This window comes from Pogoniulus pusillus, chromosome 1, assembly GCF_015220805.1.
Source record: "Pogoniulus pusillus isolate bPogPus1 chromosome 1, bPogPus1.pri, whole genome shotgun sequence".
Taxonomy (NCBI): Eukaryota; Metazoa; Chordata; class Aves; order Piciformes; family Lybiidae; genus Pogoniulus; species Pogoniulus pusillus.
In genome coordinates this window covers 31,681,481-31,698,161 of record NC_087264.1, presented here as the reverse complement: position 1 = coordinate 31,698,161, position 16,681 = coordinate 31,681,481, and the positions used below count along the sequence as shown (strand labels likewise).

The window sequence follows — 16,681 nt, the reverse complement described above, 5'->3', positions numbered from 1 at the left end:
AAGAGCTGTGAAAGGTTTCAGAATGTTCTGAATGGTTGTGGAGTGATGTAGTGAATGGAAATGTATGAAACTATCTTGTGGAGTGACAAATCACCTCAGCATAGGCATTGCATAGAAAACAGCTGTCACCAGCACAGCCTCTGCACATCTGCCCTGCTGCACTTTTAGATGCAGTTCATACACTTGTTTGTGGCTGCAAAATACCTCCACTGAAAAATTCATGGAATGGCTCAGGTTGGAAGGGAGCTCAGAGCTCATTTGCTCCAACCTCCCACCATGGGCAAGAACACCTCTCAACTAGACTCAGCTGCTCAAGGCCTCTTCTGACTTGGCCTTGAACTCCTTCACGCAGAAGACAGCCAAAGCCTCTTTGGGCAGCCTGTTCCAGAGTCTCACCACCCTCCTACTAAAGAACTTCTTCCTCAGTTCCAGTCTAACCCTGCTCTGCCCCAGCTTCAAACCATTCTCCCTTGTCCTATTGACACCTTTATTAGAAGTCCTGCAGCCTTTCTGTAGGATCCCTTCAGGTACTGACAGGCAGATCTAAGGTCCCCCTGGAGCCTTCTCTTCTGCAGGCTGAACGCCTCTAGCTCCCTCAGCCTGTCCTCATAGCAGGGATGCTTCAGCCCTTAAACCCTATAATATTGTAAGACAAAACAATCTATTTCTTTCTTTAGCTTACATTCTGCAATATGAAACAGAGGTTCAGATATTTAATCAAGTATGACTCAAAAGTAGTTGCCTTACTGAATTAAAGTAAGCCCAAACAAACCATCTCTTTGGTCATAATACTGAAAAATATAATGTTATAAGTATGGATAAAATAAGAATGTGTAATGAAATAAACCTAGTTTGAGGGGTGATGCTGTAGCTGAAGTGTTAAAGTTGCTACTGGCCTTACTACTTCAGTTTGATTTGGTTTCATTTTATCCCTGTATGAAATCTGCTTGTTTGAAAAAAACCCTGTATATGTTTTGATACTGTTTAAAGAAATCAAAGGAGTTAACCATCAAAGGTTAAGTTTTACTTCTAACCAATTTTATTGTCTACTAAGGTATTCCACTTGAAGAGGAGGAAATGGAAGAGGAAGATTCCTCCTTGACTGGAAAACTCCGCTCGTTAATGTACAAAATCAAAGGTCCACCAAAAGCAGAGAAAGTAGAACCTAAAGAGGAAGAAGAGCAATCTCCGAGTAAGTTTGCTTTCCATATAAATCCTCTGTGCTCAGGTGTTTGAGAGGTACAGTCAACAACACGTTTTTCTGACAGAACCACCTGGTTAAGTCTCTTCTGCCTCTTGGAACACTTTTCCCCCATACTGAACATCTTAAATGCATTGTTAAACAAGCTGTTAGACTGAGCTGGAGGTTTTGGATCCAGATCATTAACTCTGGGGTTGAAAATGTGCATATTCTTTACAACAAAAGGTAAAAAGTTAATTGTGATACAATAATCTTGACTCACTTGGCAAACTTGCAAAGTTTCCATTTATACAGTGGTTTTCAAATGCAGAAACTGCTTTACAGCTTGACTGCAGTTCCTTTTTCTTTGCTGCAGGAGAAGTTGTGTGCAGCTCAGTACCAAGATATGGGACAAAATGGTTTTACAGTTCTTGATTTGGTATCACAAAGAATGACTTTCCTTTATTTCTCTTGGTGAACATATACATTGATTACAAACTAACCATTTATCTCAAGCATCACATACATACCCATATATATAACCAACATTCTTTCTGACTATATCCTTCCAGAATTTAAAGAAAGAGTCAATCTGTTTGTCTAATTACAAGAAGAAACCTCATTATTTTCACTTGTACAAGATCTACATTCATAATTGCTTGATCTAACAAGAATTTTCCAGAGTTCAGTGTGCTGGTTTTGGTTGTGCCTTACCATGTGTCTCTAGAATCAGAGGGCAGAGAAGAATACTATTGAGTTGTCGGTTTTGGTTGTGCCTTACCATGTGTCTCTAGAATCAGAGGGCAGAGAAGAATACTATTGAGTTGTCATCATCAGCTTTTCCATGTAGCTTATATATTCCATTGCCCTTTTGTGCTGCTCAAATACAGATGAGAAGATCAGACACAATTTAGCAGCAGTTTTTTTATATTCCTTTCTGCAGCAGATTACTATAGAGGAGAGAGAGGACTGGGATATCCCTGTGTTGGCTGGATAATAAGAAGCTACTAGCATTTCTTGAAAAGAGAAATATTTAATTCAAAATACTTGAAAAGTCCATCTATGTGTTTTGAAACAAATGAGATAAGAGACAATTTCATCCACAGGCCTAAGAGTGATATAGATAGACAGGTTAGGTCGCTGAAAACAGTCCTTCCAACTAGCACAGCTCAAGCAGCACAACAGAGGCTGGAGAGGAGATGATGAAACAGTGCAATGATTGGTTCAAATACTGCTTTTTGAGAGTTAGCCAATAGATACTCTGTACTCCTACTTACAGATCTGCAGTGCTCTGTGGCAGTGATTCATAGAACCACAGAATGTCTGAGGCTGGAATGGTCCTCTGGAGATCATGTGGTCCAACCTTCCCTGCTCAGGCAGGGCTGCCCAGGACCATGTCCAGACAGCCTTTGAATACCTCCAAGGACAGAGACTCCACACCCTTCTCAGACAATGTGTGCCAGTGCTCAGTCACTCTTACAGTAAAAGTGTTTCCTTTTGTTGTGGTGGTCTCTTGGTATTTCAGTGTGTCCCCTTGCCCCTTGTACTGTCACTGGGCTCTGCAAAGAGCCTGGCTCTATTTTCTTTACACCCTTTCTTCAGCTTTTTATATACAGTGATAAGATTACCCCTGAGCCTTCCCCTCCCCAGGCCGAAAGGTCCAAGATCTCTCTTGGTTGCTGCTGGGCAGATGTGTTCTTAAAAAAGGCCTTATCCAGCCTGGCCTTGAACACCCCAGGGAGGAGGCAGCCACAGCCTCCCAATTCTGGAGCCCCACCAAGTGGATGTCTCCCATTTTCTGTCTCTCAGGAGCATGACTTATCTTGATGGATCTAAACATTATTTCTCCAGTTGAAAACTCCTGTTCAATCTGCTCGTGTTCCCTTGCTCTGTTGCAACTGCCTCAGTGTCTGCTGCTGTCAGATATTTGACTCTGACTCATGTTTTGCCATTCGTTGTTGTTTCAGTAGCTTCCAATGTGTTTCGCTCTTTCAGCTACTCTGAAGGAGCTGATCTCCCAGACTATGGTGCGCTGGTCTCAGGAAGATCAGATCCAAGACCCAGAGCTAGTTCGGATCATGTACATGCTGCTGCGCAGGCAGTACGACAGCATCGGGGAGCTGCTGCAGGCTCTGAGGAAAGCCTACACCATCAGCGCTGCCTCCGTGAAGGACACCATCAACTTGCTGGCAGCACTCGGCCAGATCCGCTCCTTGCTCAGCGTCAGGATGGGAAAAGAGGAGGAACTGCTGATGATTAATGGATTAGGGTATGGAATTAGCATCGTTTTACTGCAAAAAGTGTTTTGTTGTGTTAGTAAATCCTTGCATGTTAGGTCCTTGGTGAAATTCGCTGCTGTACTGAAGGGCAGGTATGTGCCTGAAACGTTCCTTTGCACAGATCTTTCCAAGCTGGCTCCATTTAATCTCTCTGGCTGTATCAAACATATCAATGTTTCCAGAAACTTTCTCCAAAGAAAATGGTCTCCTTTAAGCCTAATGCTTAAAGCTGCCTCAAACCACATATTTGAGCAGCTCTGGAAAGAGTGAAAGAGTGGGTAGCTTCAATCTTGATTGCTGTCAATACCACATCTCTCCCAGGTTTAAAGCTCACTCTTTGATTCATGGAAGAGGGAAAAAATTCCTGGTGTCCCGCCAGAGTCTTCTCTTCTGTAGGGTGAACACCCCCAACTCCCTCAGCCTGTCCTCACAGCAGAGCTGCTTCAGCCCTTGGATCATCTTTGTGGCCTCCTCTGAACTCACTCCACCAGCTCTCTGTCCTTTTTCTGCTGCGAACACTAGCACTGGAGGCAGGATTGGAGGTGAGGTCAGAGCAGAGCCAAGGGGCAGAATCCGATCTCCTGCCCTGCTGGCCACACTCCTCTGCAGCCTAGCACACAGCTGCCTGCGGGTCTGCATGAGGGCATTGCTCCCAGCACCCCCAAGTCTCTTTCTTCAGAGCTGCTCTCAACCAACTCTGCACCCTGCCTGGATTTGTGCCTGGCACTGGCCTAACCCAGCTGCAGGACCTCACACTTGAACTTGTGGAACCTCATGCACTGGCCTGCTTCTCAAGCCTGTCAAGGTCTTGTACTACAGGACATCTGTGAAGGCCCTGTGATTCTGTGTCTCCTACTCCTGTTATGAGTAATTGCCAGATTGGGCCATTTGGTTCTGAAGGGGAAAAAAAGAATTCACAGAAAGGTAATTACTGTAAATGTCATTTTTAAAAGAAGAGGAAATGACTGTCTGGTGACCTGAGAAATGTACTTCTTTGTCTTTGTCCTTCACCAAGAACACTGAGCACTTCCACTCCTTTGCAACCGCTGTAAGGAACTTCCATTATTCTTCCCGTTTCCTTGTAAAGTTTGGTGTTTGTGTTTTTTAAAGCTGCCAAGACTGATGTCTGCAGCTGAGCTGAGCAAGTCACAGTGCACAGTGATAACTCCTGGGTCAGTTAGTGACAGTATTCCTCGTTTGTTCCTGATGCTGAGCTTGTGACCTTGCTGCAGATTTTAGGAGGTGCTGTCCTGAGTCGTTTTCCATCACTGGACTGCTGTCTCTATTTAAAGCAGGCCATGCTGCCTGCTATCTGCCATTGCTTTTTTAACAGGTAGCAGCCCCTGGACTCCCTACTGAAACACGGGAATTGTGTTCTGGATTGTGGAGCCAGTGCAACAAAACACTAGCTCACGTTGAGGGGATGGTAGGCACTGTGAAAATGCTTCTACTGGAGAGGGCTGTGTGTGCCAGCTTACATCTTCTGACAGATGGTCTTCATTTTGGAAGTATTGATGAAAGACATCTAGCAGATAACCTTGAATATTAAAATCTATTCATTGCCTTCTACTTTGCGAGCTGAGAAAATTAATTAAGGAGCATTACCGTAGAGGCATGGTTGGATGTAGATTTCTCCATTCTCCACTTGCTCATAACAGAATATATTCATTTCCACTTAGATCATCACAGAAGATTGTTTTTTTCTTTAAACAGCACAGATGGTCAGAGCTGTTTAAAAGATGAAGAAATGGCATTTGCAAGTAACCTAAAAGTGTTGATTCTTCTGCAGAATTTTGGAAATCTAGAGGCCTGATCCCATGTCAGTCTACTCAAGTGGAGCTGTCAGGTGGTTTGGTCTTAGCAGAAAGCTAAGAATTTCAAATGATGTGGCTACAGTGAATGCACCTTTCTGAAACCTCTGATAATGCAGTATTGGCTTTGATTTCCTAAAGAACATATTGTTGCCTTTTGTCCCATTCTAGGGATATCATGAATAACAAGGTCTTCTATCAGCACCCTAACTTAATGAGGGTCTTGGGCATGCATGAGACTGTGATGGATGTGATGGTGAATGTACTTGGAGGAGATAAATCTCAGGTAATTTCACTGGCACTTTCTGGAGGCTTTTGCCTTTTGAACCTGTCAGGAAGTATACTGTGATGTTCAAGAAAAGCTATCCAAAGAAAAATAGGTCTCCCTCATGTAAGCTAAATGTGGCTTGTCTCTTTTGAAATGTGGGTTAATGTTAAAAATAGATCAGTTTTTACAGTACTAGAGGGAGAAGCTCAGTATGCTTTATCATGAGGGTGGTGGAACACTGCAACAGGTTGCCCAGGGAGGTAGCTGAGGCCCTATGCCTGGAGATCTTCAAGGTGAGGCTTGACAGGGCTCTGAGCAACTTGATCTAGTGGAGAATGTCCCTGCTGACTGCAGAGGGGGTTGGACTGGATGAGCTTTGGAGGTCTCTTCCTACCCAGACCATTCTATGATTCTAGGATTTGTTTTTTAACAAGTGAATGAGAGGTTGTAGGGGTTTCATCTGTCTTTTAGCAGACTTTTAGAAGGTGTTGTTCTTATTTTAAATGAAATATATAGGTTAGCTGTGTTTATAGGAGGTGTGGTTCTGCTAGGAAAAATAGTCCTTTCAGCTTAGATAAAGCTTTCTAAATGGTAACTTATCATAACAGACTAGAAATGCTCAAACACCAGTGCTTGAAGTGAGGGCTTGTTTTCTAGCACTGTTGTATTTTCCCATTCCCTGGCATTATGTCAAATGTGTCAGTTTAAAGGCAGAGTATCTTCAGAGAAGCCTAACAGGACATTTGACTACGAATGTCTGAGCTCCCTTCCAACCTGAGCCCTTCTCTGGCAGTCAATACAATTCATTGGTTTGTTTTATCAGGCACAGGCACTGGACACTGTAGAAGCCTTGCAGAAATGTTTTGCATGAAAACTGCACATTCTTATTGTCCTAGGGAAGCATGGACTAAGATGTTGGACTCTTCATACTAATCCTGGGGATTCAGCTTGTTGTCTTCCTGTTGCTAAGACAGAGTTCATAGAATCATGGAATAGTCTGGGTTTTAAGGGGTGTTGAAAGGTCATCCAGCCCAACACGCCTGCAGTCAGCAGGGGCATCGTCCACCAGATCAGGTTGCCCAGAGTCCTGTTAAGCCTCACCTTGAATATCTCCAGTTCTGGGATGGCTGCATTTGCTGCTCTGCACGCTGCTTCCATGAGAATTATTTCTCCATTTCAAAACGTTTTCTAAACATTTCTAGTGTAAAGCCCTAATTAATACAAAAGCTAAAAGGGAATGCAGGGCAGACCTTCAGTTAGGAAGAAAGCAACTGTCAGCTGCTTATCACCTTGGTAATTTCACTGTAGTTGCCTTGTTAGGCATGTAAGAGCAGTGAAGCAGATTGGTCATTAACATGTTTCCCTCCTCTGTCACTTCTGCTCTTCAGCAGATTGCTTTCCCCAAGATGGTGGCAAGCTGTTGCCGATTCCTCTGCTACTTCTGCCGCATCAGCCGTCAAAATCAAAAGGCCATGTTTGAGCATCTCAGCTACCTACTGGAGAACAGCAGCGTTGGCCTGGGTATGTCATGCAGCTGGGACAAGAAGAGCAAGATATCACTGCTGTGGTATCTCCACACTAGTAGCTAGCTTATATATTAGGTGAAAGCATGGGATAGCAGGAATCTGCTGTAGAGAGTCCAGAGGAGAGCTACGAGGGTGGTTAGGGCACTTGAGCATATCCCCTATGGAGAGAGGCTGAGAGCCCTGAGTTTAATCTGGAGAAGAGAAGTCTGAGAGGGGATCTCATCGGTGTCTATCAGTGTCTGAGGGGTGGGTGTCAAGTGGCTGGGGCCAGTCTCTTTTTGGTGGTCAGCAGCAATAAGACAAGAAGCAACAGCTGCAAACTGGAACAGAGAAGATTTCACCTCAACATGAGGAGAAGCTTCTTTGGGATGAGGGTCACAGAGCTGGCTGTCCAGAGAGGTTGTGGAGTCTCCTTCTCTGGAGACTTTCCAAACCCACCTGGCTGCATTGCTGTGCTGGCTATTCTGGGTGATCCTGCTTTGGCTTGGGAGGTGGACTGGATGATCTCTGGAGGTCCCTTCCAACCTCTTAACATACTGTGATTTTCTTCCTTTTCCTTCCAGCCTCATGTCTGTGAATTATTTTAGAAACTGATCACTCTGTTTTTAAATAGCTTGGAGGATGTGAGATTACATCTATACATTTTTTTCCTGTTCAAAATAGTTGTGATCAGGAATCTAAGATGTAATTAACCCTTTATGATGCTTGCTATGGTGCTTCACCTGATTGATTTGGTGTCATTTTTCTCCTCTCTAAAATTTAAGGCACTGATGAATTTAAGGTCTTTCATTTGGAATGAATGTTTTTTAATCTGTGTCCATTACATTTTGTAACACAAGGGAAATTGTCTTGGCTAGGTAGCTGGCTGTGAAAATAGGGTACAGCAAGGCAAGATAGTTTGTGATTTCACAGTGCTTTAGCTGTGCATGGTGATCTGCAGCTGCCCATATCAAGCACAGGAAATGAGATAAGACTAAGGAAGCAAGCAGTTAACACTAAAGCTTGAAGATGTCTCTTTTGGCTGAATGTAGGCATATTTTAAAATCTGGGATTGGGAGAGTTGTGCAGAATTACAGGGGTGATGTTGCTCTGCTAAAGAAATAGTGTAATACATCTCTGATTTGCTAAGTTGTTAATACAGACTTCTTCACCTGCGCTGAAAGCCTGTGTGGTCGAGGATGTTTATAGATACGAGTGTCAAATCACAAAACGGTTCCAGCATTTGTTCGGGCACAGTTCCGAGCAGTTGGCTGCGGAGCAGCCACACGAGAGTTTATTAATAGCTGCCAGTGTGACTGCTGCCCTCTGCCGCGGGTCTGCCGTTACTGCAAGCTGAGTTTGATTCCTGTCCGTCAACTTCACAGCATTCCCTTCAATGAGAGGATCCACACCGCTGGATGTTGCAGCAGCCTCTGTCATGGACAATAATGAGCTTGCACTAGCATTGGAGGAGCCGGATCTCGATAAGGTTAAGCGATCACTGACCTATTTACTTGTTTACTGAGCAGTGTGCATGTGCTGAAGGGAAAGGACCGAGGTTGATCACAGTACTTTTGGGGTTTTTTTAATATGAACTCCTCAAAAATCCCTGCTCTGGGTATGATTGACTGAGCTAAAGGTAAGATTTGACTGAGCAGTATTGTCCCTGATTTTGCTTTACACTTAGTGTGCATCACAGCAAAAGAGATTTCTTGCTTTCTTCTGCCTCTTTTCCCTGTGGTTATCAAGTGGAAAGGATGACAAGAAAAAGGCAGAAAGGCAAATGAAGAAGTAATGTTTAGGGAGGAACAAATTTGAGAATTGTGAGGAGAATGTGAAGAAAGGAAGCACACCTTTTGGCTTAAAACAAATCATACAGACTGGGGATGGAAGTAAGAGTTAACAGAATGGAAGAGGGAAATTGCAATAGGATTGTAAGGGTGGTTGCAGTAGAAAACGGAACCCTGGATCCCAGTCATTGGCAACAGTTAGTCAAAAAGAGAAATGTGAGGAGAGGCAGGGTGGCCTAGAAATGGTGAGTAAAAGAATACCAAAAATGGCATAGAAGCTCTTGGTGTAACCAAGGAGAACAGATTAAAAGCAATGAAAGATGGGTGCGCAGTCAGGAGTAAAGGAGGGAAAGGAAGTGGTATGTGCTAGTGCAGCACTGGGGAACAGATGACAGAACCTGGGGTCTAATGTAACTGGATGAGAACAGTTAAGCCCCTAAATTATGGCTTGATGCAGAAGGAACCTCTGAGTGTGGCAGAATAACCTGGTGAGAGCAGAACCAGAAATGTATAGTCTTTCTGGTTTCACACCCTTAAAACCAGTACTAAGTGATGTTTGTCAGTCTTTTGGAGAGATGTCATTGTTTGCACAGCTGTTAAAGTTGGAATTACAGTAAATAAACTTCCGTTGCCATAATCATTTTGCTGTTGTAGCAAATTAGCCAGCCATGGTTGATGATGGGAGTTGCAAAGCTGTTAAATTATTTGGTTTATGTACTGTTAAAAAAGTTTTGAGTTCCACAAGATTTTATTCTCTTCACATTCCACATTTGCTTATCTTGTCACATTGTTGTGTCACCATATAATTGGGTAACTTCATAAATAATGAGTGCTTGACTTGAGGCGGTGATGAGCTGAGGTTGTAGTTCCTCAAGTGAAACACCCAGGATGTAAAATCCTTGTCATTAAAAAGGAAAGGCTTGGATCATTTTGCTTTGTACTTGTTTTCAAGAATGTATTTCTAACTGTGTGCCTAACTGACTGCTTCTCTAGGTTGTTACCTACCTGGCAGGCTGTGGCCTGCAGAGCTGCCCAGTGCTGCTGGCTAAAGGCTATCCAGACATTGGGTGGAACCCAATTGAGGGTGAACGTTACCTGTCCTTCTTGAGATTTGCGGTTTTTGTTAACAGTGAGTATTGTTCCCTGGCAGCCAAATCTCATCCCAAGCTTCCTTGTGATTGCTGTTCTAACCATAGGAGTGTGTTACTGGCGGACAAGAGGTCCCTGCTCTTCTTATTGCAAATAAAGATTCCACAGAATCACAGAAATATTCAGGTTGGAAAAGCCCCTCAGGATCGCCAAGTCCAACCAATATCCCTACTCTACAAGGTCCACCCTAAACCATATCCCCAGGCACCACATCCAAATGACTTTTAAGCATTTCCAGGGCTGGTGACTCCAATACCTCCCTGGGCAGCCCATTCCAATGCCTTGCTGGGAAAAAAAATTATAATGTCCAATCTATACCTCCCCAGATGCAGCTTGAGGTCATTTCCTCTTGTCCTATCACTAGTGATCTGTGAGAAGAGACCAGCCCCAGCCTCTCCACAACCTCCTTTCAGGTAGCTGTAGACAGCGATGAAGTCTCCCCTCAGCCTCCTCATTTTCAAACTAACCATCCCTGACTCCTTCAGTCACTTCTCATGAGATTTATTCTCCAGGCCCTTCCCCTGCTTTGTTGCCCTCCTCTGCTCTTGCTCCAGCACCTCCACATCTCTCTTGTATTGCTCAAAACTGAACCCAGTGCTTGAGGTGTGGCCTCACCAGAGCAGAGTACCAGGGTACAGTCACTTCCTTGCTTCTGCTGGGCACAGGACTTTTAATCCAAGCCAGGATGCCTTTGGCTTTCTTTGCCACCTGGACACACTGCTTGCTCATATTCAGTTGCTTGTCAGCTACAACCCCCAGGTCCCTTTCTGAAGGCAGCTTTCCAGCCACGCTGCGCCAAGCCTGGAGTGTTCCTTGGTGTTGTGGCCCAAGGGCAGGAGCTGGCATTTAGATCACACCGTTAACATTGGCCCATGGATTCAGTCTATCCAAGTCCCTCTGTAAGGGTAAGGAGTCCCTCATGATGATCAATACTGCCACCTTCTTTGGCGTCATCTGCAAACCAGCTGCTGGCACAGTCTATAGTATATGCTGCTTATCATAGTTGCAATTTTTTCCTTAGTCATTTTGCAAGTTGCATCATTTAATGGAGTGAGCTGCTAAGGGAGCAAAGGATAGCAGGAATTATTTCAGTCAGTGGACTGTGGTAGTTACAGCTACTACATGTGCTGGTTATAGGCATTGCCAGGCAGATTGATTTTTAGACCTTTTGTGGCCACTGCAGCACTGAGCAGTGTCGAGCTTGGTAATTCAGCTATTTTGCATTACAAAAGCCACATTTCAGTAGCTCAAGTCTGTACACAGTCCTGAGGTATCAGTGTTTGTCAAGTACCTTACATCTGATGTCTCAAGCAAACAATCTCCCTATGATAATTATGTTGTGTTTGCTTCTGTGGGCGTTTCCTTTTGAGATGTATGAAACAAAGCTGTTGAAATCAACTTTAGATTATCTGAATGCCACTGAACAAAAAGCATCCTCCAGTTCATGTGAGATTTTGTTACCGAGTTAGTTACTGGGATGAGAGCAAACAGTCGTCTGTTGATCTGCCAATATGGAAAGTGTGGGACAGCCTGAAGGGAAATAATTCTTGACAGTTGGACTTTTAGATTGTGACTGTTCTCCTTCGGTCTGAAATTAGCTAGTAATACCTGAAACAGAAAGAAACCAGTTCAGTTCAGTAATCAAACCTGAATTATGTTCATTAGTTGGCAGAGCATTAGCTATAGAGCTGCTAACCTCACTTGACAAACTGCTGTGATCTAAGAACAAAAGCCCTGAGTTAATAAACATTGTGGGGTTTAATTGTTGATTTAGTAAATTAATGTTAATGGCCCTCTGGATAATTGAATCACTTTGACCTTAGGTTGGAGTGGATGATCTCTAAGGTCCCTTCCAACTTAAGCCATTCTGTGATTCCATGATAGTTTCTTCAGTGTGGAGAAGAACAAAAGAACCTTTGCTGGATGGACTACCAGGCACTAGAATTAAGTCTCAGTTTCGATTCTTTTTTTCATTGTTGGTTGGGATTTTGAGCCTTCTCCTGACAGTTAGATTATGAATTTCTCTGTTTCTCTGCTAGAGAGGGCAATTACAAATAGAAATAAGTAAAATATTCAGGTTGTAGTGATGAAGGCAACAAGCATATGCTTGTAAAGACATGAATGAATCTTAGTTCTGGCCAGTGAACCCTTGGAACAAGCCAAAGCCTTTTTTTTTAGCAGTTTGATACCCATCAAAATGGACGTGCAGGGAAGGTCAGAATAAGATTCTAGTGGCAAATGCAGGGTGCAGAAAACTGTAGATGGAAATTGCAGACTAAGTAATTCTAGATAAACTTTTATTGGCTTCAGTAGAGCAACATTAAAGATTAATTTGACCTTTGTACTTAAATTTAAGTTTCTTTCCTACACCTTCTAAATTAGAAGTATCTCAAGGGGCTTTGGCTGATGAGTGCTTCCTTTTACTCTAAACTGCACTCCTTGCAGTGCTGTCACTGGGGTGCCTTAATTAAGATGAATTTTTAACAGCTGCAGGAATTCAGGAGCATCTGGGGACTGCAGCTAAATGTGGTGCGTGTTCTCATGACCGTTTTGTATCTGTAGGGATACAGATCTGTAGCAGATTCTTTTTGGGATTAGGTTTGGTTTTAACCAGATAAATCCAAAATTGTTGACTTGAAGCTTTCTCTAGTTTTCTTTTGCCCCACTGTGCCTCTTTCCTCCTTTCCTGGCCCCAGTGAGTGTGTTTGGGACAGAGAAAAGGTTGGAGGGGAGACAGCTAGGAGAGCTGATTTTACCCAAGGTGATATTCCCATAGCATGACATTGCACTCAGCAACAAAAGCTCAGGGCAAAGAGGAAGGAGAGGGGCCTTTGTGGTTATAGCACTTCTCCCACCATTATATGTGCTGAGGCCCTGCTTTCTAGGAACTGTCTGAGTCTCTGCCTGGGAAGCAGTGAATGGATTTGTCTTTGTGCTTTGCCTGTGCACAGGGCTTCTGCTTTTGCTGCTAGAGTTGTGATCTCTAGCCATGAGTTGTCTCACTTTCCTTCTGTTTAATCCCTGTCCTGCAGAAGAGGGGAGAGAGTGAGAGACTGGGGGGGTTGACTGGAGTCAAAACTTCCCTCCTGCACTCCCCATTGTAGACTTCTTGCCTCTTGGGACCATTAGCTTTTACACTAAAGAGTGTAGTTCTTGCCATACAAAGCAAGTGAACTTTCTAAGGTGAGCCTTTCTAGGCTGAGTGCAGTAAAACTTTTGCTGGGAAAGTCCTCAGTAGCACTTGGAATCCTTGGTGTGGTTTGATGAAACACATTCAACACTGCCTGTTTGGTACAGAATCTTTTGGTAACATTTAGGGAAAAATATTATTATCTTTTGACTTAAGGACACCTGTCAGAGAAAGCATTTACAGTGCTTTTTTCTGTTTCTCAGGTGAAAGCGTTGAGGAAAATGCAAGTGTTGTTGTCAAGCTCCTTATTCGGCGGCCTGAGTGCTTTGGACCAGACCTTAGAGGAGAAGGAGGAAATGGTTTACTGGCAGCTATGCAGGAAGCTATCAGAATCTCAGAGAATCCTGCTCGTGACCTTCCCTCCCAGACATATAAAAGAGAAGGGTAAGTAAAATGCTTGTTTGGCAAATGATGGTTTAACAGCTGGTTTAATCACACTTGCAGCATGTGGATAACAGGCCCTGTGTCAGTAAGGCATTGTACAAATGTAGAGCAGGGAAGATTTGCGCTCACAAGCAGTTGTCCACAAAGCATGAGCTCTTTAAAAGTGGAACAGGAGTTACAAGAGAGAAGCAGCCTGAAGGCAGTGGCTATGGTGGAATGGAACAATGGTAAAGTGAAAAGAGGAAGGCAGGAGACTCATGTGAAGTCTGATATTGTTGTTCAGTTGCATTCTTACACCAGCTAAAAAAAGCACCCTGTAAATCCAGACCTAGGAGAGGTCTCTCTGTCTGATTAACAATTTCCAGAGAGCAGCTGTAAGCTTACTTAATGAAAGTGCTCTGTGCTATTGCTTACCTTGTAGTGAGGAGGAGGAGGAAGAGGAGGAGGAGGAAATTGTGCACATGGGCAATGCAATCATGTCATTTTACTCAGCTCTCATCGACTTACTTGGGCGCTGCGCACCAGAAATGCACGTGAGTTGTTTCTGCCACTTGCTCAGAGATGGGGAGGGGGTTTGCAAGCTGAACTGTACCTCTCTAACTGAACTCTTCCCTGTTCAAAGGCTTCTTCCCTTCAGAAGGTGGACTTGGTTGCATTTCTCACTGTATTTAGCCAGCTGTGTCCCCTGCCAGCTGTTTATAAAGAATCTGGGTCATTTGATTCCTTATAGTTTTTCACTTGTCTTAAATGTTGGTAATTTTTGTAAAGCAAAAGTGAGCTTTTAGTGTTCCACATTTGTGCTACTGGTGGCATTTCTGAAACTGGCCTTTTCCTGTCCTCTAGGAAGCTGTAAAAAGAGTTTTCATAAGAATGAGATACAGAGGAGCTGCTTTTTGTGCACTGATGAAATGTGGTGTCTACTCCATGTGAATACATGAAAAACATGGCACAAACTGTTCTGACTGCAATGCCTGTAACAGCCACAGGCAAGAACTGGTTTCAGTTAGATTGACTTCTGCTTGTCAGTATTTAGAACTCTTAAACAGCATAAATTTAGCTGAAAATGCAACATACAAGAAGGAACAAGAGATTTTACTTGTAGCACCTGTAATTCCCATTCCCAGTTAGCTGTAAAGCTGTATCTAGCTGAATGTTGCCAGAAATGAGTTTGCATCTTAAGAAAATCGCTCAAAGATTCTCAAACACAGTCTGAGAATACTTCATTTTTTATGGAAGTTGAAAGAATTTGGTCATATTGTTGTTAAATACAGAATGGTAGGAGTTGGAGCAGGTGCACCTAGGGCAGGTCACACAGGAACACATCCAGGTGGGTTTGGAACGTTTCCAGAGAAGCAGACTCCACAGCCTCTCTGGGCAACCTGCTCCAGGGCTCCAACACTCTCACAGGGAAAGAGTTTTCCCTTCTGTTCCCATGTCACCTCCTCTGCTCCAGCTTGCCCCCAGTGCCCCTTGTCCTGTCCTCAGCCATCCCTGAGCAGAGCCTGGCTGTGTCATGCCCACACTGCCCTGCACATCTTTAGCAGCAGCAATGAGGGCAGCCCTCAGGCTCCTCTGCTCCAAGCCCCAGCTTCTTGAGCCTGTCTCACATGAGATGTTCCACTGCCTGCAGCAGCTCTGTGGCTCTGTGCTGGACTCTCTCTGGCAGTTCCCTGAGGTTCTTCTTGAGCTGAGGAACCCAGAACTGGGCACAATACTCTAGATGTGGCCTCACCAGGGCAGAGCAGAGAGGGAGGAGATCCTCTTTGGACCTGCTAACCACAGCAGAATGCCCTTGGTCATCTTGCCCACAAGGGCACTTTACTGACTCGTGGGCATCCTGTTGTCCACTCAGAGCTGCTCTCCAACAGATCAGTCCCCAGTGTATCCTGACAATGGCTTGAGAAAATATTCCTGTGTAGAAATAATGAAGGTAAATCAGACAGGTTTGAATCTGCTCATAGTATACCTAAGCAGGCTCAAAACCTGGCACTGAGAAGTTCTGTAGTTTCAGATTCAGATATTGTCATTACTTTATTAGTTTAAAGATCTCATCAGTGTGTGTGGGGTGTGTATTACTGGGGGTTTATGACATCGTGGCATTCTAGATAGGATAGCAAAATGAGGATGTTCAAACCTCGGATCAGCTGAAAACTAACAACTCCAAGTGCTGGGACACATTGAATTTCTGTACATTTTTCACCAGTATTTATAAAAACAAATAAATCATTAATACTAGTATTTTGAGGAAAAACTTATGATGTCCCCTGGTACTAAATTTCTTACTTGATAAACTTTTTCTAACAGCTTATTCAAAGTGGAAAAGGGGAAGCAATTCGAATCAGGTCGATCCTTCGGTCTCTGGTGCCAACTGAGGATCTGGTTGGTATTATAAGTATACCACTGAAGCTGTCAACAGTCAACAAAGGTAACTTCAGTACTTGCTTAGACCAGTTCGTCTTTTCATAAAGATCTTTTGGCACATAGCCTTCAGATGTAAAATAGAGCAGATTTGGTAGTTGAGTCCAAGCAGACACCTGCTGTAGAACAAAAACCTCTTCTCTTTTGTGCTATGCGATCTGCTTACTGCTACACCTGCAGCTGAGGGCTTCACAGGGTTTCAATGGTGGCTTCCTCATGATTGCTTTGTAATGTTACTTCCAAACGCAGCATCATGTCTTTGACTTCACAGAATCACAAAATGTTAGGGGTTGGAAGGGGTCTCAAAAGGTCACGTAGCCCAGAACAGGATCACCTAGCCTAGAATAGGTCATACATGAACATGTCCAGGCAGGTTTTGAGTGCCTCCAAAGGAGACTTCACTGCCTCACTGCAAGTGCCTTAGCTTAGAATTGTCTGTGTGGATGTGCAGCTTTCTCTGCTGTTTGCATGGGACAAAAATTAAAATTCTTTACCAGCTCTGACTCCACAGTTAATAAATGTTTTCCTATTTGCAGTAATATTTGTCATTAATTTTCTCAAGCGAATCTCTTCTGTAATGAAACAGGCAGAATTCACCCTTCAGCTTTCATGTAACAGAAAGATTAATAAACTGCTAATTAATAGGGATTTGGAGGTAATAAGTATCTTTTTATTCAGCATAGAAGCAAGCTGAACAAGAATAGGAT

At 43.6% G+C, this 16,681-nt stretch overlaps 1 protein-coding gene across 1 annotated transcript in view; it reads left to right on the top strand.

The window, feature by feature from the left end:
- Positions 1 to 16,681, top strand: part of RYR3 (ryanodine receptor 3) — a 236,770-nt gene that overhangs the window by 133,017 nt on the left and 87,072 nt on the right. The window contains exons 38-46 of the mRNA XM_064147758.1: positions 1,055 to 1,192; positions 3,176 to 3,449; positions 5,442 to 5,556; positions 6,927 to 7,059; positions 8,429 to 8,532; positions 9,827 to 9,962; positions 13,376 to 13,556; positions 13,978 to 14,089; positions 15,861 to 15,981. Coding sequence (XP_064003828.1) covers positions 1,055 to 1,192; positions 3,176 to 3,449; positions 5,442 to 5,556; positions 6,927 to 7,059; positions 8,429 to 8,532; positions 9,827 to 9,962; positions 13,376 to 13,556; positions 13,978 to 14,089; positions 15,861 to 15,981 — 1,314 coding nt within the window. The remainder of the gene's footprint in view (positions 1 to 1,054; positions 1,193 to 3,175; positions 3,450 to 5,441; positions 5,557 to 6,926; positions 7,060 to 8,428; positions 8,533 to 9,826; positions 9,963 to 13,375; positions 13,557 to 13,977; positions 14,090 to 15,860; positions 15,982 to 16,681) is intronic.